The sequence below is a fragment of the Leptosomus discolor genome, chromosome 1, assembly GCF_034619465.1.
Source record: "Leptosomus discolor isolate bLepDis1 chromosome 1, bLepDis1.hap2, whole genome shotgun sequence".
Classification (NCBI taxonomy): Eukaryota; Metazoa; Chordata; class Aves; order Leptosomiformes; family Leptosomidae; genus Leptosomus; species Leptosomus discolor.
Window position 1 is genome coordinate 156,234,536 of NC_141391.1, and position 27,747 is coordinate 156,262,282.

General features: G+C 41.5%; 1 protein-coding gene across 1 annotated transcript in view; it reads right to left on the bottom strand.

Moving 5' to 3' along the window:
• KIAA1549 (KIAA1549 ortholog) overlaps positions 1-26,832 on the bottom strand; it is a 145,368-nt gene extending 118,536 nt beyond the window's left edge. Inside the window, exon 1 of the mRNA XM_086468085.1 lies at positions 26,712-26,832. Within this exon, the coding sequence (XP_086324211.1) occupies positions 26,712-26,832 (121 nt within the window). The remainder of the gene's footprint in view (positions 1-26,711) is intronic.
• Positions 26,833-27,747: the final 915 nt, after the last annotated feature.

A 27,747-nucleotide genomic window follows, 5' to 3' on the forward strand; every position in this document is an offset into this window, starting at 1 on the left:
AAGTCTCACAATACTTCTACAGAGCCAGTGAACTCATTCACAACTAAGAGACAAAAAGGTTCATCAGTATCAATGGGAAGTTAACCTTAGTATTTTAATTCTAGTGTAGGATTTATTATGCACCCAGGGATACTCAGAGACCCCAGTATGATACCTTTCTGCTGGTAAGTATTTTCATCAGGAAACACAAGAACGTTTATATGGTGCGAGACACGCTGCTTGGCTATTACCTTACAGGAAGTCATCCGACCTGAACCACATGGAATTTTCTCAGTAGCCTAGATATAAATAGACAGTTAAAAATATTACTTTAAAAAAGGACTTTCCAATGAGGATGGACATGTTTGACAAGTATATTCTCTATAAACCTAACGTAACACTTCCATAGTAAGAAGGAGGGCGTGGGAGACAACAACAGGGACACGACAGGAGGAGGGGCAAGGAACATCAGTTTCTTAAGATTTTCAAAAAAAAGGGAACTAAATACAGCTAACAAGTATACAGACATGTTACAGTTTCTCCTACAAAACCAGCTACTGTCTGCTACCCTTGACAACTACAAATTTGGTTTCATCTCAAAAGAAGAAGGTCAATACAGTCATGTTATTTCCAAAAACTACACAAAACACTTTTAGAAATAAATCCCATTCAGAGCTGTTATTCTACTACATACTGTAATGTCAACTTTACCACTGACAATAAAAGCACCCATGAACTGGAGCGTTGGCCAGCACTGCACCAATTCTATTATCTTTTTTTATTACCAAATTGACAGATTGCAATAGTACACCATTTTTCCAGCATCAACTGCTCCCACAAATCACTTATAGAATCTTTCATTCCATTAAAGAGACCACCAGACAATTTAAAATTTCAGATACAGGGTTTAAATAGGTACTGTGCCCTAACATCCCTCTTACTTAGGCAGCCAGAACACACATGAAAAATATCTTCAGGCACTGACTTCTCGCACCAGAATTTGAAGGCTCCATTTGGCTGCTATGTGGAAACTGGAAAAAAAATACAGACAAACTGTACTACTCAATTAGTCTTTCTTCTAGTAAACGGATTATATTCTTTGACACAGTTCACAACTCTGAGCAAGGTCTCGAAGCCAGAACAACAGAATACCTCTGATAGTTTGAGGACATTTTGTCTGGATCATTCTGCTTTCTCTTGTGTATTACGTAAGTTGCCAGAAACTAAAATTTGAGTTTTATACAGACAGATCACCCGAAAAACTGTACATGAATGCTGAGATACTGAAAAACATCCAAATTTGGAATCAAAATCATGTTCAATATGCAAATTATTTTCAGAAAACAATTGTCAGTGTCTTGCAAGTTCAAGATTTGCAAGAACTCTGTGTCAAGTGTTTTCCACTCCAAATCTTCTCCAATATCGATGTACGAGTTGGAATAGGAAAAACCTTTGACAGTATCATACATTTGCAGGCATGTAGTATCCCTACATAGAAAACGGCATTAAGCACAAAGCTTTAAATGAATTGCTGAAAAGATCATCTTCTCACTGTTGAAAGATTGAAGGTTTTCAAATCAAACTGTCATTTCTCAGAAGCTTAAGTACCTTTTCTATTGTATTCCTAAAGCTGTTAATCTTTAGTTAGGAGCCTCACAGATAAACTGTAACACTCTGAAAGTGTACAGTATCTCCTTCTTGATACTATTAAGGATCAGAATTGCTTAGATGCTGACAATATACAAACATTCAGCTGTTCCTGTATGAGATAACACTTACTGCTAGTTGCAAGAGAAACAACCGTGGACAACACGATGCAAAATCTTCTATACATTTTAACAAGGAAATCTCATTTAAGAGAGACACTAGTTGCACAATATAAGAGGTAAAACCAAGTCATCACTTAGTCCTTTTTGTCATACAGATATAAAGAAGCCACAATGATTTCCTCCAGTCGACAGGTACTTACAGTCCTGAATTCTGAAGCATGTACCTGAATTGTAAGTACCTTAGACAACCACTTTTTAATGTTACAAATAAGCCAACAAGAAGTAAAAAACTTCACAGGAAAAGCCATTGTGTGGCACCTCAAAAGAAAAAAAATAATCTTCTCAATTAGCAAACGTGGCAAGAAAAACAGAAACCTCCGAAGTTCTTTATTTTGTCAAGTCCTCCCAAGGAAAACAGCAAAATCCCAATTTTAGCTCACTATACAGTACCAACCCACAAACTATATGGTCAGATATAATTTAAAAGCCCTGAGTGAAACAAAAGCCTCACTCAGCCAGCTGCACAGCTTATCAGCCTGCTGTCATCTGGAAGTATTGTAAACATCAGTTGGGATGTTCTGTATAGTTTGTAAGGAAATTATAAGCCCCCGAACATAACCTCCCTCTGTGAATTTTAAGAGATGTCCACCACTTATATCGCTTTCCCAATCTTGCTGTTAATAAGCAAGAATAGATGAAGGTGACAACTAAGTTTATTATACATGACCTTGTTAATAAATGGCCTTGACAATCAATCTATTCAGTCTTTTCAGCAATCTTTCTGGTGCCTTCATGATTAAGATACTTATGACATTCACAGTTAAAAAAAAAAATACTTTGCGTACTCCCATTTCTGGCACACTTCTAGCTGCTTGGACATGGTATCTTGTGCCTACTTGCCTTCCCTCTTGCACCTAACCTTCTCAGATACCACAAATTTTGTTTGCTAACTTCAGCTACATGTGAACAAACAAGCCCACTATAGCATCGCAAGACCATGTATAGCCAAAAGCAATGTATATAATACTGATGCAAGAAAGTTATGCATGTCATTTTGAGATACACAATACATCACGGCTTCACTCCTTCCAGATACCTCCCCCTAAAAATTCCTCCACAGCAGCACTCTGCAATATGCAGATGTTATCTTTGCACATATGCTGTATATCAGAGATGAACTGGTTTCCTAGATCAAGACCCCACTCAAAAGTTGCAGAAAATTTTAGAAAAACATTAAGAGAATGATCTCACAAGCAAATATCCACCACTTACGGTGATCTGATGAACCAGATCAACTCAGCAGCTTAAGGATGGACTAGAAAACTGTTAGTTATGCTTGTTTGATTTTAAACTGTAATCTCAAGATTTGTTGAAAACTTAGAGGTTTTGAACAGACACAGCTTCTTTTTTGTGGGATCTCAAATTCATGGGTCCCAAAATAGGTTTCTAACTGTCAAATGTCTTACTTTCCAGGTTTTTACTGCTGCACGTCAGGCAGCAATACTGACAAAACACATGCATACATATATTTTTATATGCATCATGCATGTATATATATGTATGTGTATAATTTGTATATATAAATCTGTATGTGTACATTAATAGATGCAATTCTTAAGTTCAATGATAAACATTTACATTAGAGAAAAAAATGGGAAAACCAAGTACAGAATACACAGAGCTCAGATATACACGGCATCCTGAGACACAACTATTCACTTTTAAATCATTCCAACTAGATTCCACTCAGCCTCCTGAGATCTGGTATATTAAGCATAACGCTTTTCACTTCTTTTCTAGTGGTACAAGTAACTCCAGATTGCTTACAAACCGAATGCAAACAGGTATAGCATAAACCAAGAAATAAAACATTTGTAAATTGTTGCTAATCCCCAAGAAAGGCAAAATAGCAAGCAAGACTCTACTTTTCTCTTCACGGATAGCAGCCAAATACTTTAAAGGTAATGCTCATGAGATATGTTGCTTTTATGCTTGCACCTAAGTGCTAGGTATATAACAAAACCAACATACAGCCTCTTCTTGGAGTTGAACATAAGCCTCCTTTCCAAACTTATTCTGAAAGTATCTCCAAAAAGATCTATTTTCTGAGAAAAGCTTCCACAACTTAAAGACTACTCTCGTTCAGGTTGCTTACAGTTTCAAGAGCATAGAACTACCTTCCCAAAACACAGAGAACCCTGTAATCCATCAGCATTTCTATCTCGGATCTGCTACCAAATTGCTTTGCACAGATGGATTAAGCACAATGGTCTGTGAAAAGTTAATGGTTGTAATCCCAGAGGTTCTCAAATAATTTTTGTAGAAGTAAATCAGTAAATCATCATGTCAGTGACAGTTCTGTGAAGAGCAGTGTGTACATAATGTTAATCCACCTGAAACAATTTTAACTGGATTTTCAAAGCCTTTAACAAGGCTCCTAATCATAACTCTCGAATTTAACTACTATGGTCTAAGCTCAAAATGTCAGCAGGAATCAATTAAAAGCTTTAGAATGCAAAGAGATTTCCAGCAGTGGTGCAGCTACAATGCTTAATATCCTCAAATGCCATCAGGAAGATGGGTGAATAAACTGACAACATTTGCCAACAGCGTTTCAGAAAAGTCCCAACTGAAAACTGACACTAAAGAGCAGTGAAAGGCTCTTCCGACACCACAGGCTTCCACCCACGTTAGGTGAGATTCAAGACTGATGAATGTGAAGTATAGAAAGAAGGAAAAACAACCCTACCTACAGAAGCAACAATAAGCGGCTACTAACTTGGGAAAAGAGGTTGTGAATTACCATCCACCATGATTTCAAAGTGTCAGCTCAGTGCTCAGTAGAAATCAAAGACAAAACAGAATACTGAAGACCACTAGGAAAGGAAATGAGAACAAGAATAGAAACATGTTATTAAGTGTCACTATAGGCAAACGTTGTGATCTTAAGTGCTGCACGGTTATAATTATCACTCCCAAAAAAGAATAGAGAACTTGAGGTGTCACAGAGAAGATTAAGGATAAAGTGTAGGTACAGACTGGCTCCATTGTAAGATTCTTCAAATTGGAGGAGAAACAACAGAAGTGAGACTGTAAGAATGAGGTTTCTAGCACCATGATTGAGACAGATGTGATGAATTAAAACCCAATTATTACATTTCAGAATAAATGTTTCCAAAAAAAAAAATCAATAAAGGCATCAACTAGCATAAGTTTAATAGCAACAAAACACAAGTATTTCCCCTCCAGACATAACTAAATTGTGGAACTCACTGTCATAAGATGTTACGAGTCCAAAGAGCATGAACAGATTTTTAAAAACCCTAGACAAATACCTGAAAAATACTGTATTCATACTGCATTCAGTTTCAGAAAACTAGAAGAAATCATCAGAGAAATGAATGCTATAAGCTTTCTCTGTTTCCTTAGCTCTGAGTAACCAAAGAGTTCATTTGACCTTTGCTGCAAAACAGCAGACAGGAGTAAAGCAGAAACAAATTTCAGTATCGGCAATGTGGATAAAGCACACCAAACACACAACAGCCCTAGACATGAAAGTTGTGTGTTATCAAAACAAGTAGTGTTTTTTAACTGCCCATTAAAACAGTTTCCTTTAATTTCCAACATGCCTTGGCAGAACGTTATCTCCCCCAAGACATATTCACTGAAATTAATTTGAACCTTTACAGTAATAGAAATATAAACCCCAGAACAAACTGAAATCACTACCCTCCTTTAAGAAGTTTGCAGCTGATTAATGGAAGTTACCCTTCTCCTCATGTGGCCATGCAAGAGAACATTTGCTCAAGTGTTAAACACTTGTTTGAAAACTTGTCCCACAACTTCCATGGCAGCGCCATCATTAATTTCAACACTGTGAATCTTCGCATGGCCTGATATATATTCCATGGATTTGCATTACTTCAGAATATGCTCTTCTGTATGTGACATATTGCAACATGAGTTACAGCCCTCACTTTAAACAAAAACCAGAATTTTCACTAAATCACTAACCCTTCGCATACCTTTGAAGATCCATGATCAGTTTTTAACTGACAATTAAGTTATTTGTCATTTCAAGAGAAACCTAAGGGATACAGACTTGTCTTTGTTTCTTCCACACTGGCACTTTTTCACATCAAAAACTGTTCTAAATGGCCTTTTTTTTTGTCATCCAACTCTTGCACATTAACGTATTTGAGTGGTGGGACTGGAGCTCTTGAATAATTTTACCAAAATGCATCACTACGTACAGAACTGGAAACTTTCATTTACTTCAGTTTCAAAGGAGGACAGTTACCTAGATATGCCATTTTTTAAGAGCATATTTTTATTCTCTGTCCTCTCTTTCATTGCTCTTTTTGTTCTAATTGTACCTTTATCTGGCACGCCCTTTTCAAGTCTGTCCTTCACTGCTCTGACCTCTCAGAACACAACCCTGTTCAATCACACCACATAGCTTTTTGCCTCCCACTTCAAGATTCTTTTCTTGTACAGTTTTAACATTTTCTGCCAACTGTGGATAAAATAAAGGGCACCATCAGTAAAAACCACTTCTTAAGCCACATTAAGGTCTGTAAAGAAAAAACATGAAATAGTTACCTCATTTCCATTCAGCTGGTCTTTTCTTGGTCACTGCACTAAGTTTGAAATCTGGTGTAAACCTGGATTCAGGAATCCTCAAATGTCACTACAGGAAGATTTTTCAACCTTTACTTCCCAGCTTCCGGAGAAAACCAAATACTATTTCTAAAACATCCACAAAAGGAAACTCAGAAGGGAAAAGCCTATCACTATCAAGTTTTATGAGCTACTAGGAGTCTACAAGTTAAAAAAAGAGTAATAGCTCTGCTGCGTATAGCTTGTAGAACAAGAAACTCAGTAAGAATTTCTGAACAGGGTAAAAATTCAGCAGCAAACAACCGAACTCAACAAACTAGTTCAGCTAGCAAACAGTAAATGATTTTGGCCTGAAGGGCCCAGTTCAGATGATGCCATCTTCACCAGAGCAAGTGCAAGATCAGAACAACACAGGCAAAACCCTATGCCAGCATTTCACTCAGCAGAGGCCTTAAGGTTACAGCTGAAAACCACACAAACAAAACTACTGAGATATTGCTGTCTTCCTGTTCCCCTTTCCCTTCACTGTTTAAAACAACAAATACTCCAGGTAAATGGCTAACATAGCAAGGAAGTGAGAGAACCATTAAAATGACTGATACTGGTCACCACAGATACCAGCTTCTGTAGTGCCACACTGAATTATTTATTAAAAAGTTTCCATTGCTACAGAAGTGTCAGTTTAACCCACTCCAGGTTCTTCACTCTGTGCACGCTAACAGTTGCCAGTGTGCAAAATATGCTTGAGGGGAGGTCTACTACAAGTAGTACTGGCCAGCGCCATTTGAACCTTGACATGACACCCATGCAAAAACAATAAAATAGCAATTTTGTTTAAGCACTACCCAATATTCTAAGCAAATTAAACCTTTGGTGTCACTGGAGTCAATAGGGAAGGGAAGAAAGAGGTGTCTAACACATCATCTCTAGTCCTCATGTTTTATTTCTAGAGCTACCTCTGCTACTCATGGTAGCATATATCTCTTGAGGAGCTTCTCATTTGGTGGAAAAGTTGACTCAGACTTCTTTCCCTTCCCTTCTTTTCTTCATGCCTCTCCATGAGAATTCAGGATATTATCCAAAAACAACCATCTGCTTCTACACCCACAGAACCCCTCCTGGTACAGGTGCACAACAGGCTGTGCAACACGTCTACTTCACTGGAGCGTTTGCTAGAAAAGAGGGAGGAGCACAGTCAGCCTGTGTGGTAATGACTGAGGTCAGCTCACCTCCAGCTCCCCACTGCTGAGACTGCCACAGCACCACCAGCATCCTATGTCATGCCCTGTCACCCTCCAGAACATTGCATGTTCCAAAATTACGCTGCAAAACTGATCTATCAGACAAAGTTTTATTTATCAGATTGCAGGTTACACTTTCAGCATTGTATTCTATAAACCTACTGCAATGCATTGCCGTTTTGAAATTTGACGGGTTTTGGTACAGAAGTGATTGTTTTTAAACCCCTAAAGCTTCCTATCAATCTCCCCTAAATCCCAGCCAATGGAGGCAAGCTTAAGCAGTATCATATCGTCTTGGTCAGAGCAGGTTTTGTCATTTACTCTGACAGAATGTGACTGAAGCCAAAGGAAATGAGAATTAGATTCCATGTTAGATGATTAGTCTCCTTAATGTCATTCTTTTACAGCACATAGCCAAAAGTTTATAAGGACAATAACTAAGAATGTGATCTTCCAGCCCCATCTCTGGCCTAATTCAGTTCATGAATCTTGCCTAGATTAACTCTCACTTTTTAAAGTTTCCAACACAGTAGGTTGCTTTATGGTTAATTATTCTTCATTGTTACAAAACTTATATGTAACTCCTAGTCTGATCTTTTTAAGCTTCAATTTCCCCTCACTGAAAAATCTTTCCTATCTGGTTCAAGGGCCGTTCCACCACAGAATTTATTTTTTCCACAACACAGAAATCAAGTCACATCTCCACTGTTATCTCCACCACATTAACTAAGCTGCTCTTTTTGACATTTTCACCTGGAAACATCCTTTCCAAAGCCTCACAGGAATATTGTCTGAACCACCGCCAATTAGTCAATATCCTTCTTGAAGGGTTGACACTAATAGCTACCTCACAACTGCCAGGTAAGAAAAAACTTACCGGCTTCCATTCATATGTTTAAAGATTATTTCCAACCACACCACTACACAGTGAGCTCCTCTTCAACAGCCTACCTCTTCAAAATCCTCCTCCTCCTGATGCATTCCCCTTCAGCCCCAAATCACTGTTTTTCAGAAGTTTTTGCCATATCAATACAGCCTTCACCTTTTACCTCTGGACAAATCAGCTTAGCCTCCCTATGCTGTTTGTACAAAAAACCAAGATGAAGCTTCCTACAAAAATTTTATTCAAGATATTAGTGAACAAAGCCTGGTACACTGTGTTATTGTCTATTCTGTGGCACCTTTAACAAATGGGTTTAATTAGCTTCTTAATCTAAAGCTAATACCTAACCACAACAGATACCTTTGTGGAGTACACTTTTAAGGACTCAGCTCCCATGGGGCCCATTACTCCAAATTCCCAACAACATCCCTGCAATGCAGAAAGTCACTTCATGTCTCTTTTACATTGCGAAAGCCACATCTCTGACACACTTAATGCACCTAAACCAGCAACATCCCTCTCATGTTTGCCAAGTAGTAACCTACATTTATCATGCATTAGTCTGGTATACCGTGTGATAATTTGTAATAGTTCATGACAGAACTGCAATAATCCTGTTTAAATGACAAATGACCACACAGAACGCTGCCCATAAGAAGCTACCCAAGGATTAATCTAGAAGAAAAATACATAATGTAGTATCTGGTGGAGCTGCAATAGTAGGTCTTTCCATAGCCATAAAATGAGAGATTTCAGCTTGAATATTAAATAGTTGGTTCATAAACTGGTATAAACAATTTTTATAGAAGTGTAAAAGTTGTTGTAATATAAAACCTGAATGTTTCTCTCCCCACAGCTGAAGGGAAGGAAAAGAATAAGTACATAGTAATGTTTTTCACTATCAAAAGTCCAGTTTTAGCAAGTGAAAAGTGTTTGTGGTACCTTTTGTTAAACACACTAACACTTGTTTCTCATGTCAAACACAAAACTGGATAATGCCAACATGCCAGAGACCTGCACAGGATTCCTTCCCTCCCCTCACCACCATTTTGTTCTATCAATTTCTGTTACCATGGAATAAAATCACTTAAGTAAGGATTTAAAGGGAAAAAAGCCCTCCTTCCTTTGTTATTAGGGACCTAAAATACCCCAAACCATGCCTAAATATGCTTACCATTTTTTACCCTACTGTAATGCCAAGATTCAAGCATGGACCACTTACTTTCTAGTATGTTAAGACAATCAATAAAAAGTCTCATTTCCTCTGTTCTCTCTCCCCCCTCTTATCCAGTTCAGGTTTACAAAACCAGAGCACTTCAGCAACACTCCCCTCCCTCCCTTCATCAAGAAGCATTTCATTTCTAAGAAATAACATACAACAGATATAATCATCAAGAAAAAGATCCAGTCAACTGGAAGACACACAAGACAGCTTCCAAAGGCTTTAAGTTGGCTAAAATAGTGAAGATTACTTAATTTTAAGCATTTCTGAGGTAAATACATAAAGGGCGAGTGTCAGGAGGATGGAGCCAGGCTCTTCTTGGTGATGTCCAATGACAGGACAAGGGGCAACGAGTGCAAGCTGGAGCATAGGAGGTTCCATATAAACATAAGGAAAAACTTTTTCCCTATGAGGGTGGCAGAGCACTGGAACAGGCTGCCCAGAGAGGTTGTGGAGTCTCCTTCTCTGGAGACATTCAAAACCCTCCTGGACACGTTCCTGTGTGACCTACTCTGGGTGGTCCTGCTGTGGCAGGGGGGTTGGACTAGATGATCTTTCGAGGTCCCTTCCAACCCCTAACATTCTGTGATTACATTGCTTAGAGTTTTAACTTCATCATAAACTGAAGTATACATTAAGTGAATGAAAGAGTTTTGCATTTAACTGAGCAAAAGTTACACCCTCAAGACATTAAGTCTCTAAAAAGTAGTCACTGGTTATCATATGCCAGTAATATGCCAAAATCTGGTCTCATGGGTGCCATAAGGTGATGTTCTTGACATAAGAATGAAGTTTCTCTACCTGAAAAATCAGCACCTGTATATTTGACTTAATTTGGTCTAGGAAGAAGAAAAAACTATATATTAAAGGACAAGCTGTTGATACTATTTTTCTACCAAACATATGGGAAATCTGAAAGCATCTTAGTTTAATGCCTGCTCTGTAGAACTCCGTGACTGATGAAAAGCACTTGACCACATCAAGCTTATGCCACAGTTTCCTTACAGAAGAGTAGTAAACCTGCATGCAAATCCTTACATCTTCCTCAGACGCAAGTCATATACCAATACTCCTACAACACAGATATGGGAATATACAGGAGATTAAAAAAAAAAAAATGGAGCTATGAGAATCTGAATACTCAATACAGCATCACTTCACAGCAAAGTCTCAATGTTTGTGTTTTCTGTAGAGGAAGTTCCAGTGAAGTCCATCTAAAACCAAAAAAACTATTTAATAAAAAAATCTAGTGAAACCTGGCATTTTCAACATTTGTAGTTTTCTTTAAAACATCAGCAAGTTGAGATTTGTACAGTGCTCTTGAGCCTCCTGGGCTTTTTTTTTTTTTTTTTTGTTTCCTCCTTCCTCTGCAAGGGATTAGGAAACTGAGAACTTGTCAGTTCCCAAACTGGTTTACATAAACCATCCCTAATTAGAGCCTAAATCAGTTACAGTCAGCATCATGAGAGATCTTTGCATTTCTCCGAGTATCTCAAAGACCATTATACTGCTAGACAGGATAGAGAGAAAAATACACCTATTACTGATCTTCAAATAATTACGGAACAGAATCCATGAAAATTGTCCACGTGAATGGAGCAAAATATGACTAAAATTATACGTCAAAATACATACTTTTGGAAAATTTTCCTGCATTGGTTCTCAGTGGCAGTGCAAAATTTTATTATGGAAGCTAACCATGCAAAGCAGCAAAAGGTCTTAAACTTTCAAACCATTATGTAGGAACATATCAGGAAGTCTGTTTTTCAATGAAAGCCTATTCTGGCAAAAAAAGTCATCCTCCATTTTAAGCACCATTGAGAACTGCAAAACTTCTTTTTTTTTTTTAATTCAGTCCCAGAGATGCTTTAGAATTTTTAATGCTTCACATCCACGTGATACTTAAATCATAATTAAAGAAACCACAAGGGTGACACTTCCAGCTCCATTGAAGATTGGAAAAATACAGTCTCTCTAAAGTGACCTACAATATGCACAGCCTCAAATGATTCACTTTTATGAGGTTCTCCCTGATGAGGTTTCCTCTCCCTAAGACACTGTTCTGTCATTAAGCCAACAGACAAAGAAAGAAAATAATCCAGATTTCAGTATCATTTGGCTTTTGACCACCAATACAAAAATAAAAACGTACCCATTTACTCCATAATAAGAAACACGCTGGCTTATAGTTTTCTCCAAAATATTTCAGTATTCTTTTCTACTCCCAACCCTCCACAGTGCAACATTCAGGAAGACCCCTGCATTTTCTACTGTAAAATGCATTAGTTTGCCTCTGCCCAGTTCCCCTCAGAAGGGGCTGTGAACTGACATGTCGCCATGCTGCTTGTCAATGCCCCTGCTGCCCCTCCTGCTCTGGAAGGCAACACGACAGGCCCCACACCATTAATTTAACTCCTCTGCCCACAGGAAAGCTGCGTCAGCAGCAGCCGCCAGCAAGTTCACACCCATAAAACTTTGCAGAAGTCTGCTGGAATTGATGAGTGCTCTCACCATGAAATATTTTGTCTTCAGTGCTGACAAATGGTGTTTTCAAATCCTGTCTCTCACATGGTAATTAATTACTTAATTTAATTACTTAATACTGAAGCCCACTAACTGGAATCTTGCAAACACTTTGAATGATGCAGAAACATCTAAATCAGCAGCACTTCAGTACGCAGACAGCGTGGTACATCACAGATACTTTATAACCTGGTTTCAGTCAGGTGCTAGACATTTACCATTTCGTATTGGGCCACTCAAATTCTAACTCCCAAAATCGTCTTGCTTTTCACACGGCCCTGGACAGCCTATCTTGCTGAGTAAAGGCCTCTGAGACCTCTAAACACGTATTTGTACATCCCCTCAGAACACCCAGGGATGTGTTTGCTGCCCTATAGACAAGCATGGCTTGTTAGACAGGAATGGATTTATAGTAAGGGCCTGATTTACACACACAGTAATACAGGTATAACTATAAGGTGGTTTTCTATTTGATACGGTGTAGAGAAATAAAAGAAAGCCAAAAATGCAATAGCAACACTGGTTTAGCCAGTGTCCCAACTAGTCCTCCGGGACTGCAAAGCGGGAGCAGTGGCTGTGGCGCAGGGAAGCACGTAGATGGACGGAAGCCTAGTGCTGGCAGAGCTCAGGGCCGGTCAGGCTACGCAGGGAAAGAGTATGCAGAAACAGTGTGAAAAAAGGAACTGAAGTGCTCATGGGGGGACTGAACAGTAAGTAACTTTGATGCTAGGGCAAGTGTTGAAGCCAGTCCTCAACCAGAAGCCATCAATGGTAAAGAAAGAAAGGTAAAGGGCCCTACTAATATGCATTAGCCAGAACACTAGTTCTCTAAACCTGTCAGTTATAAAAGTGAAAAGTCTTTATCTAGACGAATTATGGAGCTTAAACTTTCTATACAAAGTATGATACGACTGAGGACCAAGGAGACATTTTAATTCATTCATATGAATATTTCCTTACAGAAAACAATTGTACTATGTACGCAGAGTTGAACTACTTAAAAACACAAAGATCCACTTTCAGAAGAAAAAACTTCCAGAAAGAGCAAGTCATATAAAAGTTACTAGTAAGTAATCAAGTTCAAACGAGAAAGGTGTTGCTGTTAAAATGAAGGTTTCTCAATAGTGGAGGCTATTTAAGATCAAGCAAGTTGCTCCTTAACAAATTAATTTCAGAGTAAAATAGAGCTGTGGTGCCATTCAGTCAGTGGCAGCTGTGTTTTGAAAGGTTCTTGCCACTCCCTTATGTCCCCAGACACTCATTTCGGCACTCCAGAGGTGCCAATCCAATTGTTTGCATGACTGTGCTCCAAGTTAGGGTTTCAAAAACTATCCCATTTAAAGGGGAAAACACAAAACCGAACCAGTAAAAATATCCCAGTAAAGTACTGTTTTAAAAATATAGCCTATACAACAGCCATCCAAAAAGCTGAAGTGACAAGCTAAGAGAGAACAGAAACATCTTAAATTGGATTTTCCCCTGCATGGAATAACAGAGAGCCACAGCTTCATAAGAGGGAAAATCGTTCACATCTGGCAAGAGACTGAACTCCTGCCTTCTTCCTCCTCCCCTTTCTCCAAGTCTTCCCTTCCCCAACAAGAAAAAAACCCCACCCATGTCTAAAAAGTTGTGTTCTCCTCCTTAAGAGCTTGGAAGAAGTACACAGAGTGCAAAACCAACAAAAGCTGGAATCAGGTCGGGTTTTTTCTGGTTTTCAGGAGGAAGCAAGATGGAACTCCTGGTGACTTTCACTCCAAGACAGAGACATAGCAAAGAGGGTCGAATATATGAGGGGAAATAAGACAAGCATTGGGGAAAGCATAGAAGGGAATGCTGACACATTTGTTCAAAAAAAAAAAAAAAAGTCCCATAAAAGGGTTTTCTTCCAAGAGGAGGAAAAAAAAAAAAAAAGAGGAAGAAAAGGATTTGAAGTTTACTGTATTGGATAAAAGAAACCAGGTTACCATATTTGTGAAGTGAAATCTCTTGGTCTTATGCATCTATTGGAATAAGTATATATTATGACAATTCTGCATTCAAGACAAACAACGTAAAACATTGATATAAAACAAGGCTGAGCTCAAAAGACTAGCTTTGACTATTATTGTTGTGTCTTCCGATTCAATATATATAACACCTGCTCTAATGTGTAAAAACACCAGAAAATCTGGTGGGTTTACTTGTTTAAAATAGAAATTGATTGCTTCATGAACAGCCCACTTACAAAAGCACGATTTTTATTTAGAAATGTGCCATTTTCCACAAAACACCAACAAAGAATGCTATGAGGAGGTCTGCAAGGTTTTTTGGATGGAAAACAGGCTATTGATACAACTGTCAGACTACATCATCACAAGTCATGCTACTCTAACTCAATTACACAGTCACTGAACAATTTCTGCATGCCCACAAGTGTTTAATAAAAAAACAGCTTAAAACTACCACGTTCTTTTCAACTTCTCATATACAAAAAAAAATCTGCTTATTGAGAAAAAACAAGCACTTTCCCCCAAAAGACAATGAAATGGGAGTTTAATTCTAGAGATAGAAGACGTTCATTGTTAATACCATATACCATCGGCTTTGATTTACTTGTCTTGGATGTTCTTTCATGAGAGCAAATCAGCAAAAACACACAAATGTTCTTTTTAAATATATTGGTTCTAAACAAAACTCCTATTTCAATATTTTCCATCTAGACTGAGATAACAGAGTTGCAATTTAAAAGCTCTAAACTCTTTAGACCTCCAGACACAGGGTGAAATTCTTGCCTCGATTTAACAGTTTTACCTTCAACGTATTTGAAGCAGCAAGGAATCCAGTCCCAGAGTTAGAAAGGATGCAGTATTGCTGTCTCTCACACTGCAGCAACAATTCAAGAAGCATCAACAAACTTATGACCCCACAAAGTTTCCAGGCAAGATGTGCTGTACAAAAGTTAGCACAACAAAAATACTGTAGGTTATAAAGACAGCTAGTCTAATGACAGCTTTGATTATTTGGGTTCTTCATCTCATAAATTTCCCGTAGCTTCCTATTCTACTTGTTTCCTCCTGACACACTATGTACACGCTCCTTTACATTACAATAAAAGAAACACTGAAGTTGTAGAATTACCAGAGTAAACTGGCATTGGATTATTGTATGATGTAGGTCCTAAGGTGAGCACAATAGAAACAGAATCTGAGGCGGAGGTCCCCATTAAACTTTGGGAGAGTTCATACAGGCAAATCTAACAGATAGTCTTCAACCTGCATTCTTCACTCATGAAAATGAAGAATATAATTTAAACTTTTCCCTCATGTCCCAAGGGGGGAGGGGGAAGGCAGAAAAAACCAAACACAAACAAACCCAAAAAACACCAAACACCAAACCAAAACACACCCATATTAACACATTATGAGTGCAAACCATCACTACATGCCTAAGCTTACATGCATGTTCCACATAACACCTGCTGGCTTGGGTGGTTACTTTGACAGCCTACGACAAACTATATTTAACATGCACCTGTGTTTTCACCTGTCCTCTAAATAATTCAATCCACAAGGATTTATCTTAAACATGAACTCCAATAGCTATCATGTTAATTAATTAATTACTTTCATTCCACTGATAAAATTCTCATTGTTTCCAACTCTCTCAGAACTAAAAGCAACAAATCTCAAAATACATCTTCATAAAACCCAAGTCCACTAACTCATTAGAAATGTAACTTCTGATGTGTGAGAAACAGAAGGAGCAGCTTGACGTTTTCACTCATCAAAATACTTGTCTTCATAAAGCATATTAACTCTTGCACCTGCATTTGGAAGATGTCAAATTTATTTTTAAAAGCAGAAAAATCTATATCTAGAAAGCTATGTACATCATATTTGCAGAGAACAAGTTTTAAATGTGACCTCCAAGGCTGATACTATTTAGGAATGAGGGAAAGCACTGCAGGGTATTTCTGCAGTACCTTACCTAAAGGACATGGATGTTTGTACCAAATACATGTTACAACATAAAAGTTGCATTCTGTTCAAGGGTGTATATCAATTCCCAATATAAAATAATACAACCATTCTAAACTGTCAGCGCTGTCTCACACATCAGTACCATGTTTTAATGATGGTTTCAGCTCATTGAAGAAATACATAAAAACAACTAATTTGAGCACTGTTTAAGTAAATCCAAAAGAACCTCTAAGATTTCTAGAACTATCTTCACCTGACCTCAGTGCTTAACAAACTTCACGCACAGTAAATGCTAAAGAATCATAACAATTAATACTCCAGTATAGAAACTACATTTGGTTTTGTTTCTAATGCTCCCAGGATTTTAAGAAGATTATACTTTCAAGTGACACTGTCTACTTGGAATCCAGTCAATTTAAAAAGAAGCAAAATGGATTTACATTCATTTCACATTCCTCAGCTATCCTAATCCTTCTGACAATTTTAAGTTTTAAGAACCTGCTGCGTTAGAAGCAGCAAAGTAACTGCTCACAGAAGAAAACACAGTAAACAGACTAACACAACTTATTTCCTTGAAACTTCCTTGCTTGTACTAGTACTGGATAAAATATTCCTTGACAAAACCTGGACTACTATGCTGAGAGGCATTTATGTAATTTTTTTAAACCAAGTTACTATAAAAAATACATGCACTCTGGAAAGACAAAGGAAAATCTTTTTCTTTTTTTTTTTTTCTGTTCTTTCAGAGTGGAACAAATTACATCTTCTAAAAATTGAATGCCAATGGCTGGAAGCCCAAATCTGTTTCATCTTTCAGCCTAAGGACAGGAAGTAAGGTCACTGTCAGCTTCTAATTGAAAACATCTTCAAACCAGACTTCTGCTCTAGATCAGGATTTTGTTCTGTGACGTGCAATTTCTATCTCAATACATCACCCAAGTTAGTCCCAATCCAGCACTAGCTCCAGTTTTAAATACAGACATCCACTGAAGAAGTTACCTACCCAGAATCAAGCGTAGCTGATAAACAACTCTCTTCCTTCTATTCAAAAAGTAACACGACTGTCTGCCCAGAGGAGTCTGCTGTGTAAATGCTCAGAACGTTGTCTCCAAATAATGCTGAACTAAACCATTGTGGCTTTGTGGTTGAGCAGTGCTCACTGCAATCTGCACACACACGAGGTGGAATTTATTTGCAATAGAATTACAGGCCACAGGAAAAGGTGAGAGAGACTCAACATCTATTCTAGTTCACACCCAGCTAGAAGGAGAATAAACAGTCCCTGCATCACCCTGCAGTATCAAACAATTGCCTTTAAATGAGGCAAGAACTTTTACTTAGAGAATATCCACAAACTAGTTCCATACACTATTGGCTGGGGAGCAAACAAAATGAGACCCTTTTTCTCATGTAAGAAATCATACCCGTTTGATTTTCTTATTCAGTATGAAAACACTCAATAGGCAATTCAGTCCAAAATGCTGTGAATTAAGAAAAAATAGGCTGAAAAAAAAAAATCTGTAAATTGTATCAATACTGCGTAAGAAAAATATCTTTACCTGTATTGTCTACCTGACCTATGTGACCATTTATTTTCAGGTGCATTTACAGTTCTTAAATATATCTTACCAGGCACCTGAGAGTTTTCTACTAAAACTGAGCCCAGCTACTCCTTTAGAAAATGCCCTATGGAGGCCCCACAGTTTCTTCTGCGCAGCTTTAGGGCAAGCTGCAATGTGAGGATGCTCCAGTCAAATATACAGGTGACCCACCAAAACCTCCAACTTACTAGTACAAAGCAGCCCTCTTCTTAACACAGCACTTCTGAACTAAGCCTTCCACCATCAATACCCCAACACATATTCCCAATTTCACCCACTCCTACAGTAGCTCCATCCTTCTTGTTATCTTTGCTGTTCCTTATTCCAGTATCCTCCTAATCAAAATTCCTATCCTCCCTCTCTTGCTCACCCTACCATACCAACCTATTTCAGATAAAAGGCACAAAGACAGCTCCCCGCTGTCTTACCTGCTCAGAAGCAGCTTTGTCAGGACACGCTGCAGAGCTGAGAAGTCCTGCACGCACCTGAGCAGAGGCCAGCAAGTGCACAGCTCTGGCCAGGACAGCCGCGCTGCCCTCCCAGCTGCTGCCGCTCCAGTGAGGAAACTTGGTCACTTCGTGGGGCACCCACTGTCTCTCAGCTATTGAAGAATAGGAGTTTCACATTCTCCCTTTGACACAGACCCCTGGCCATGTGCTGCACCGGAGAGCAGTACATACAACACAGGCAACTGAAAGATTTGGTCTTGTGCCATTTAATTGCTCAGTCTCACAATTATCTTACATCACTTAGGACCTCTCCCTCCCACCACTTCGCTAAGGGCAAGGGTAAATCCTAAATTCTGTGCCGAGATGAACAAGTTCCCAGCTTGCCCAACTATACATTTCATGGAAATATCAATAAAGTGTTCTGAGCACTAATACTGCCTCTCTTTCCATCCCACCCATTAGATACGCAAATGCTAATTAACTCAGTCGATGAATAAAGATAAGACATGCAGCATCACATCCACACCACTTACTTGTACCTGTCCTCTCACTGATAATCTATGCAATACTATAAAACGCCTAAGAAACTGAACTTGCACAGACTAAAAAAATTAGTGTGTTCCGCCCATTATTACTAAGGATAAAGTCACTATAGCAGGGATTACAAAATATATTCTTTGAAACCTTACGAAACTGTTAAGCCTAAAATCAATCATTCAAAAATTAGTAAGTATCATTACTAAGGCTACTTATGAAATCCTAATACAGCTTTTCTCTGCATAAACATTATGACACAGTATTTAACTATACTTCACTTGAACAGCACACCAAAGTTTTCACTAACGAACAGAAATCAGCCCCAATGTTGCAGTCTGCACACGAATTACATTATTTGTAGAATCTCACAAAACCAGCATTGTGTAGTATTTCAGGAGGTCATCTACTCCATCCTTTTACACCACTGTGGAATCACTGTTGCAATCCACTTCTGTTAGATCATCATACAAGCTGTTCTTACAACTCTGGCGACAGATTACGTTATTGCCCCAAACCATGTATTTCAGGGTTTCATTATCCCCACTGTTAGGAAGATCAGCAGTTAGAAAACCTGTCTTGTTCACTGCAATTCTTTTACTACTTTTCTTACTCAACATAAACAACTGTTTATTACATTTTTCTTTGTATTTATCTTTTATGTATTTCAATAAAGCCCTGTCCACCTTTTTTTTTTGTTTTAGATTACGCAACCCAAATACTTCTGAACAGTCTTCAGTAGCATATCTCTTCTTTAAAGGACAAGGTCCCATACTAGGCACAGCATTCCAGCCATATTCTGCCACCAAAGAGAATGAACAAGTTACTACACAGGATATGCCAAAGACTATCACCCACGTGTTTCTGAGATCCAGCACCACTGTGATCCTGCTGAATCACATTCTGTTTGTGACCCACAAGATACACCAGATCCCTTTGTTCAGCACCACTGCATTGCCTATTTCCCATTCTACAGCTGGGCAGGTTTTTAGCCCCTTCAGTATGACTATTATGCACCCTCCTTACTGAAAAGCATCTGGACTTTCAGGCCCTTCTTTTACTATGTTTCCAGCATTCCTCCCTCCTCCTCCCCTTACTTGCTGGTGAATTTTAGTCTCTTGCCTCTATTCCAAGCCACAAGACCGGACACATTGTCTTGACCATATGGCCAAAGCCAATTCAAAATTCTACACAGGGAATTAATTCATAGAAGAGAAGCCACTCTAAATCAGAGGGGAGAATGGAAGAGGACTAAAAGGATTAGAAAACAGTTTCTGTGTGAAGAACAAGCAGGTAGGGGATGCAGGATGAAACTGCTAATACTGAAAGCGAGCCACAAACATCAGCAACCACGAGTTCTTTTTATGAAGACTTGATTTAAAAAAAAAAAATCAAACAAAACCCTACTACACTTTGATACTGCATCGTACGTCTTCCCATCTACAAGGCTAGTTAACTCTCGCTAAAGAAGTCTAAATATGGTAAATGCAAACTGTTACACCACCACCTGTTACTTTCTATTTTTTTTTTTTTTTACTAATAGTTTGTTTCTTACACTTCTTTCCTCTGGATTCAAGTTCAGTAGACTGGTTTATCATCCACTGGAGCTTTACCTAAAGTCTTTTGCTTTCTGCTGAGCTTTTTTTGTGCTCACTGTTACTGCATGCGAACATTTCATACTATTTTGAAAATCAAACAAGGAATTAAGAAATTCTTAAATCTAAGAAATTACATTTTGCAAATGGTGAAACTAAAAAACAAGGTCAAATTCTGAGCACCTAATTTGAGACATTAATGAGTATGTAGAATTACAGACACAACATCTACTCAAGAACAGCTCCCCTTGACTTCTTTGGCAGCTGCAAGCACTCAGCATTTCTGCAACACAGATCCCAGAGGTCTCACGTCCAGTAAATGAGGAACACACAGCTAGTGACCACCTGGGGGAAGCTTGCTTTAAGCAACTTGCTCACATCACTGAAACTCCGCAGCAGCAACACAACTCAATTGTTTAGGACAGCTTTTAATTACATTAACGGTGAAACTTTTATTCAAACTTCCCTGTCCCTCACCTCATTCATTTCACACCTTCGAACATCTGCTACAAAATGAGCAAGAGTCCTATAGATAACTTCACTTGCTATCCAACACCCATTTCTCCCCAGAGCATGATCAGTTCTGTACACTGAATGCGATGAGGGTCCTGTCTGCGTGTGGGTACATGTACGTACAGATATTTATGTGCAGATGGCTATACAGCTATAAATATTATCTATATGGATATACACTTTGTGATCATGTGAGTATCGCTGTACCACAACTTACAGGCACAGAAGTTTAAAATTGTACAGGTTATTTAACATCAATATTTCCAACTTGCTAATTTTTGCCTCCGTAGTCTTCATATGCCACAACAACTTCCGTGGAGGAAATTCTCCAGTTTTTAAAACAAACTCTGAAAAAACATTTCTGTCACAAGGCTGAAACTTGCACATCCATGAAACGCTCAAGGAGTTGCAGCAGATTATCATGCTCCTGGCTGAGAGGCAAAAAGGGCCAACACTCTGAAGTCCTCGGTTCCGTGCCAAATTCTGGAGAAAGTGTTCCAGAGCAGACGGCCTAAATCACAAGCTTGACGCTTTCGGCTGCATCTCTTCCACTCTTGTCCCAGTCCCTTACCTTCCCTACCTCTGATTCTTCCTTTCAACACTATTTTCTGGAGGTTTATTTTCCTTTTATAAACTGAGTCCATCTGTGTTTCCCAGCGTGCTTACCCTACTACCAGGCTGCATTGCTTATTTCTTCTAGAACTAATTTCTGCATCGCAGTTTCTCTCATCGACAGAGCTATTTCCCATTCCTGACCTAACATCTTGCCTCCTAGACTTCGTGCCCTGCCAGTTCCAGTTTCTTTCATCTCACAAACCCTCTCGCAATTTGTGCGTCTCCTCCCCCTCCTACTCCTACAACTCCCAGCTTTCTGCACACACCTCATCAATGAGTGCAACAGTGACAGGAAAAGATCCGTAGACCCTCCTCTCACTCCCGCTGCTTAACTAAATCCAAGTCCCAAGCTGGCTCCTTCTAAAAGCCTTCACTCCGTTTTCCCTCTTAGGCCCAATGCAACCAAGTACCACCACACAACACCGCACCACGAAGTAGATGCTGGAGTTTCCCTACAGAAAGTAAAGCACCCCATGACACAGTGCAGACACGTCCCTAAGCACAAGGCAGGCAGGTGCCAGTTCTCAGCCCTAAAGCTCAATCCAGTCCTGCCGCTGGAGCAGTTTAAACAGACTTTCACACGGAAGGCCAACCTTTCACGTATCATTCTGGGCTGTGGGAAGCATGCTTAGTGCTTCTGTCCAGGTGGCACATACGCCCCCAGGTCAGTTTTAATAGGTAGGTGGGGATCCATGAGAATAGGCTATATCCAAGATTCAGCAGACAAAAAAATGCATCATCTCTATCACAGCCATGTGTGCCTCAATTCAGTTGTTACAAGCTTTTGAAAAAAATCACTTTCAAAGCAGCAGCAGAGAAAACATCCCCTTCAGAGCAGACACAATCTGCCAAAGTTTAACTGCATGCTCCAAAGCATAAGGGTATTAAAGTTGTTCAGAAAAGAAGCTGGCAGAACTCTAAGCAGAAACTATTGTTTTCCTCTTGCCTCAACATCAGAAGTAGCTGAACTCTTTCAACTGACTTTTTGCAAAGAAAAAAAAAAAACCTTCAGTAAAATGCACAATTCATAAAATTTCAATTGAAATAGTTAAGTTTGTTCTCAAGTCCACTGCAAAGCAGTAATATTTCTTACAAGCACCTCATAATATCTCACAGCTTTAATAAGAGCTGGCACAATCAGCCCAGTCTACCATTCTCCAGTATTTATTCTGTTCATTTTACATGCACTTAATTACATTGATGTAGCCAGTTGTATCTTCTCCTCATCTCATGCATTAGGAAGAAGACACCACTAATCCATTGCTCTTAAGAAAGGTTTTCCCTTAGTCTTCCAAAACAGCTGTCTCCAATAACATCAACAGCTGAAAACACAGCACATATAGGGAGTGTCAATCAAATTTCTCATTGAGCTCATGTGTGTTTAGCAACCACTAAAGAAAAGCACAGAAATATATTACTTTTAAAGGGATTAAAAAAAAAAAAAAAAGACATCATAGCATATAACTCCAGAGTGCAAAACTGACCATACTGACAAGGACTCCATGAAATAAGCCAAAAAAAAAAAATTAAGTCTGCATTGTTCATTTAATGCTACCATTTGACTTGACTTCGGGATTCCAAGATAAATTTTAAAAGACAACTTGTGCTATTTCCTTATAGCTTTTTACTTATACATATGTTCCCATGACACAGTCGATTTAATAACTCTTATGCAATTAGCGTTATACATGCTGTATGCCACAACGGGCCAGGCTGGAGACACACTAGTAGTTAAGGACATCATCCACAATAACTCTTACGCAATTAGTGTTATTCATACTGCATGCCACAATGGGCAAGGCCGGAGACTCACTGGTAGTTTAGGACATCAGCCATAGACAGATTTACTTTCAAATGAAGGAAAACCATGTCTCCCACAGCCGACGTGAGACTCTGTTATTAAAAAGTCTGTTCTCCTTCACTTCTCTCCCAAGCAACTCCCCCCCCCACACACATTCTGAATTGAGAAATAAGAACTGGGTTGTCAGAACCTGCCACTTACCACAACCATCAGCTTCCCAAGACCTCTTGGAAAAGATTTGTGCTGCAGCAAGAATCACTGCTCTTTAATGTGTCCAGTGCCTGAAATCTATTACCCAAGGTAGGTCAAAGCTGTTAAAGCCTACTTTGTTAAAGGCATGCTGCATTTCAAGTCCCAGCCCTGCCTGAGAAATCTAAGACCTTGCTTCACAGAAAACAAGTGTCACTCACAAAATAGACACAACTGAACAAAAAGCTGCACTGTCCACTAGTTTGTTTAGCATTCTAATTTCTTGAAAGAACACACAAACAAAAACCACATTTCCTCTGGCAAGACTACAAGTGTAGCTTGTAGACACGAGGCTGACATAAATAAAGCAAGCGCAGCATAGAATGCAGTCTTAAAGGGAATCCTCCAACCATATGGGTCTTCTGCGAAAATGAACGGGAAGCAAGCTTGACAAGCTGAACTGGCCACAAGAGACACGATGCCAACTTGAGCGTCTGCGACGCGCTCATGCAATTAAGTTGAATAAACAATATCCTGCAACTGTCCCATAAGGCAGCTACATCCGATTCCTTCCCTGACCTCCACAACTGGTGTTTGGTCCTTGAGTCTCTGAGGAGACTCACCGCAGACTTTTCCGAGTCTGGCACATAGCTCTCCTCATGAAAACAGCACAGCAAGACAAGATAAATCCTCCTGATTGTCGGTGCGGGATTTGCACAGATTGTGCAATGGAACAAAAGCAAAAACACAGCCTGGGCTGAGCAGTAAGACATTCACTGACCAAAGCTCTAGTTCACAGAGGTGCCCAAATACCTTTAGCACACCAGCAGCCTATCCACAGACTAAGAGTTCAGCATCTGCTTAATTGTGGAAGCTGAAGCCCTGATTCAGCAACATGTGACTTCAGTGGGAGCTGGATCAAGCATTCCAAAACCCAAGTTGATTTACTACTGAATTTTCTTAAGCACTGACGTTCTCTTTGCTATTTCAACTGCAAGCAAGTGGCTCCAACAGCCATTCCACCCTCACTGTATGCCTCTTCTGCATAACTCAAAGCTGTAGGAGTTTACTCCTGCTGTTCCTAAACTGACCAAGACCAAATGGTACCAAAAAGCAAACGACCTGTGCCCAAGAGACACTCTCAGAGTCGTACATCTGTTGCATCTGTTGAGCAATTAAGTCAATGTCGTCCAAGCGCTCTGCATATGACCAGTACACATCTCCTCTGTTTTACACCACCCATTATATCATCACAACATTTCAAGGCTAAAGAAAATATTAGGATAAAGGCTGTGTCCTGATTTTTTAGACATTATGGGCCCAAGAAGAGACATCGGACTCCTGCCATGATTTTAATAAAGCATTTCATCTCCACTGAAAAGGAACAAAATATTCTTGTTCTCTGCAAGCTGTACGCTTCAAATCTCTGTGATCAATGGATCATTTCTAAGATGTTTATGAAAAACACCCTCTGAAAAGCAAGTTTGCTCTTAGTATGCTAAAGTTCATCGTACATGATTCACACGCTCAGTGGAAAGAAAATGTAGAGGACTCACAAATCAAAGCAACCTGAAAGCTCTTGCCCCAGACTGAGCAGAAAAGCATTGCTTTGGGCGAGATCTGTTGTCTCCAAGTGCTCTCTTCCAGCAGCCCGAACACGGGCTAAGTTACATAATATTTCTACTGCTGTCTTTAAGTTATACAAGAATGCACAGCAATCACACAAAAGCTCTCAGAAATCCACAGCAATATTTAATTAAGATCTATCAAGTATTAGACGATTAAACAAAAGCCTTCACTGACTTACTACGAAGATCTAGAAAAATAAACCCAGCCATTCTATTAATCTCAAAGAGGCAAAAAACCCCAAGCAAGTCTCCAACTTATGAACCTTCTCCTATTTGTATGCAAACCCTGTTCTATTCAAGAAAAAGAGTATCTGACACTTACTAGAAATGAAGAAATTTCTCCTAGGCTGGAAATGGAACATCTCTTCTTATTCGCTACAAAGAGCTGGAGCAGAGCATAACTTCCCTGAAAAGCTAACCAGTCACCACCAAAACACAAACTACTTTCTGAAGCGGAAATATAGTGTTATTAAAAAAGATAAGCATGTTTTATAACACCAAGGCCTCTTAAGCACCCAACAATAATCATCATGATTCCCATGTTTAACTAAAAGAGTCAACACTAGTCAGTCAACTTCACAAAACAGGTTAATGCAGGTTCTTATCACTCATTACCACTTATCAACAACTTACTGATGTTGATGAAAATGTATTACTTTATACCTCTTATCTACCAAAAAGATAAAGCAAAATCGTTCATTTCTATGAGATGGCAGTTGTTGCACCTTTTTTTTTTTTAAAAAAAAAGAGTGTTGAAGATGAGCCAAGAAGTGCTGTGGGAGCAGAACCAAATAAGACATCTTTGTGATTAAACTGTCTGCTTAACTACAGAGTAATTCTGATGTCTAAAGCCTCCAGAGAAGAGAGGGGAAAAAAAGGGGGTCACTGATTCCTGGCTATTTCGAAACAGCTACCAAACACACCACCCCCTGAAGCCCCAGCGGTTCTCTCCACGCACAACTCATGCCACGGCCGTGCTTGGAAAGCAGCACTGCGCGTTCCGAGGAGACTCCGATACCTCCTAACTGGAAAGCCGAAGGCGACTCAGCCTGCCCCGCACCCCGCAGGTGCTGCCACCGCCACCCCCAAACCCCTCGGGCACTCCCAGAGCGGCAGGCGGGGCAAAGAGGAGCCGGGTGGGTGCTGGGACCACAACTCCGGACCACTACCGGCTGGAACGGAGCATCCCACAACCCCCGGTCCCCCGAGAGATCTGACACAGGGCTGCCACCGACACCCCTCCCCACGCCGCTTCTCTCCTGCGCTTCCACGGAAGGGGTCCCAGTCCGCCCCCGAGGCCCACGGCCCCACGCCAGCGCGGACGCGGTTTGGCTGCGAACAATGCGCGCGTTTTCTGGCGGAGCTCCCCGGCGGCGCCGCGCGCAGAGGCGGCCCCCGCCCGCCCGCCCGCCGGCACCGCCGCATTGTTACCGGCGCTGCCTCCCCCCCGCCCGCGAATGGACACCGGCCGACAGGGACGACACCCCCGGCAGCGGGTGCCGGCCTCCCCCCGCCCCCTGCCCTCACGGCACGACCCCGGCACACCTGCCGCGGCCCGGCCGGCCCCGCGGGTTCCCTTTGTTCCCTTACCTGCGGCGGGGGAGCCCCGCAGCGCCGGCACGGCGAGCAGCAGCGGCAGCAGGGCGGGCAGCGCCGGCCGCCACCGCGCCGTGGCCGCCGAGGCCACCACGAAGCGTGTCATCCCCTCCATGGCACTGCACGGCACGCCGCGGCCCGGCGTCAAGTCATCGCGGAGCCCCGCGTCCCCCCCGCGGGCTGAAAGGGCTGGGCGGGCTCGGCGACTCCTCCCGGGCGCATCCACCGCCGGCGGGGCTGGGACGCCCCGGGGCGGGAGGCCGCCGCAGCCTCCCCTCCCCACGCCCACCCCGTGAGGAGTATTCACGGGGGCAGCGCAGCGGCGCCAGCCGCCTCCCAGAAGCGGCGGGGCAGGAGGGCAGGAGAGGGGAAGCGGCGCCCCGCAGGGCCCGCGAAGGGCTCGGCGCGGCCCCCGGGCGGGGAGGCGGAGGGAAAGCCCCGGGGCAGCGGGGCTCCTCGGCCGACCGCGGCGCTCGCCCGGGCGGCTACGTCCTTTCACGTGTGAGGGGAAGGCGGCGGGCCCCGACCCGGCCGCCCGGTCCCTCCCCGCCGGCCGACGCGCTAACCCCGGCGGAGGCCGGCCCGCGGCGGCGGCGAGCGCAGCGGGGCCGCCCGCCACCTGCGCGCGCCCCGCCGTTCGCGTCTGCGCGGGGGCGCGCCCGCCCCGCCCCCTCCGCCTGGCGGGGGCGGGGGCGGTGGGGAGGGGAGGAGCCAAGGCCCCCGCCCCGCTCCCCGGGGGGAGGTGTGAGGGGCGGGGCGGTGTCAGCAGGCCCCGCCCCCGCCCGTAGCTGGGCCGCCGCCCCTCCCGCAGCAGCCCGTCGCGTGCGCGTTCCTGGCCCCGCTGCAGGCGCAGCCCGGGAAGGGGCCGGGGCGGGGGGTGGGGGAGGGGGGCGGGGGGTATCACCCGACGGCCGCCCCCTCAGGGAGGCTGAAGCTGCTGAGGGCCCCGTTGGGTCCCCGGTGGCTCCCGGTACCTCCTCCGTGACAGGGGCAGCCCCGGGGCCCGCTGCGGGTTTGCATGGGGCATCCG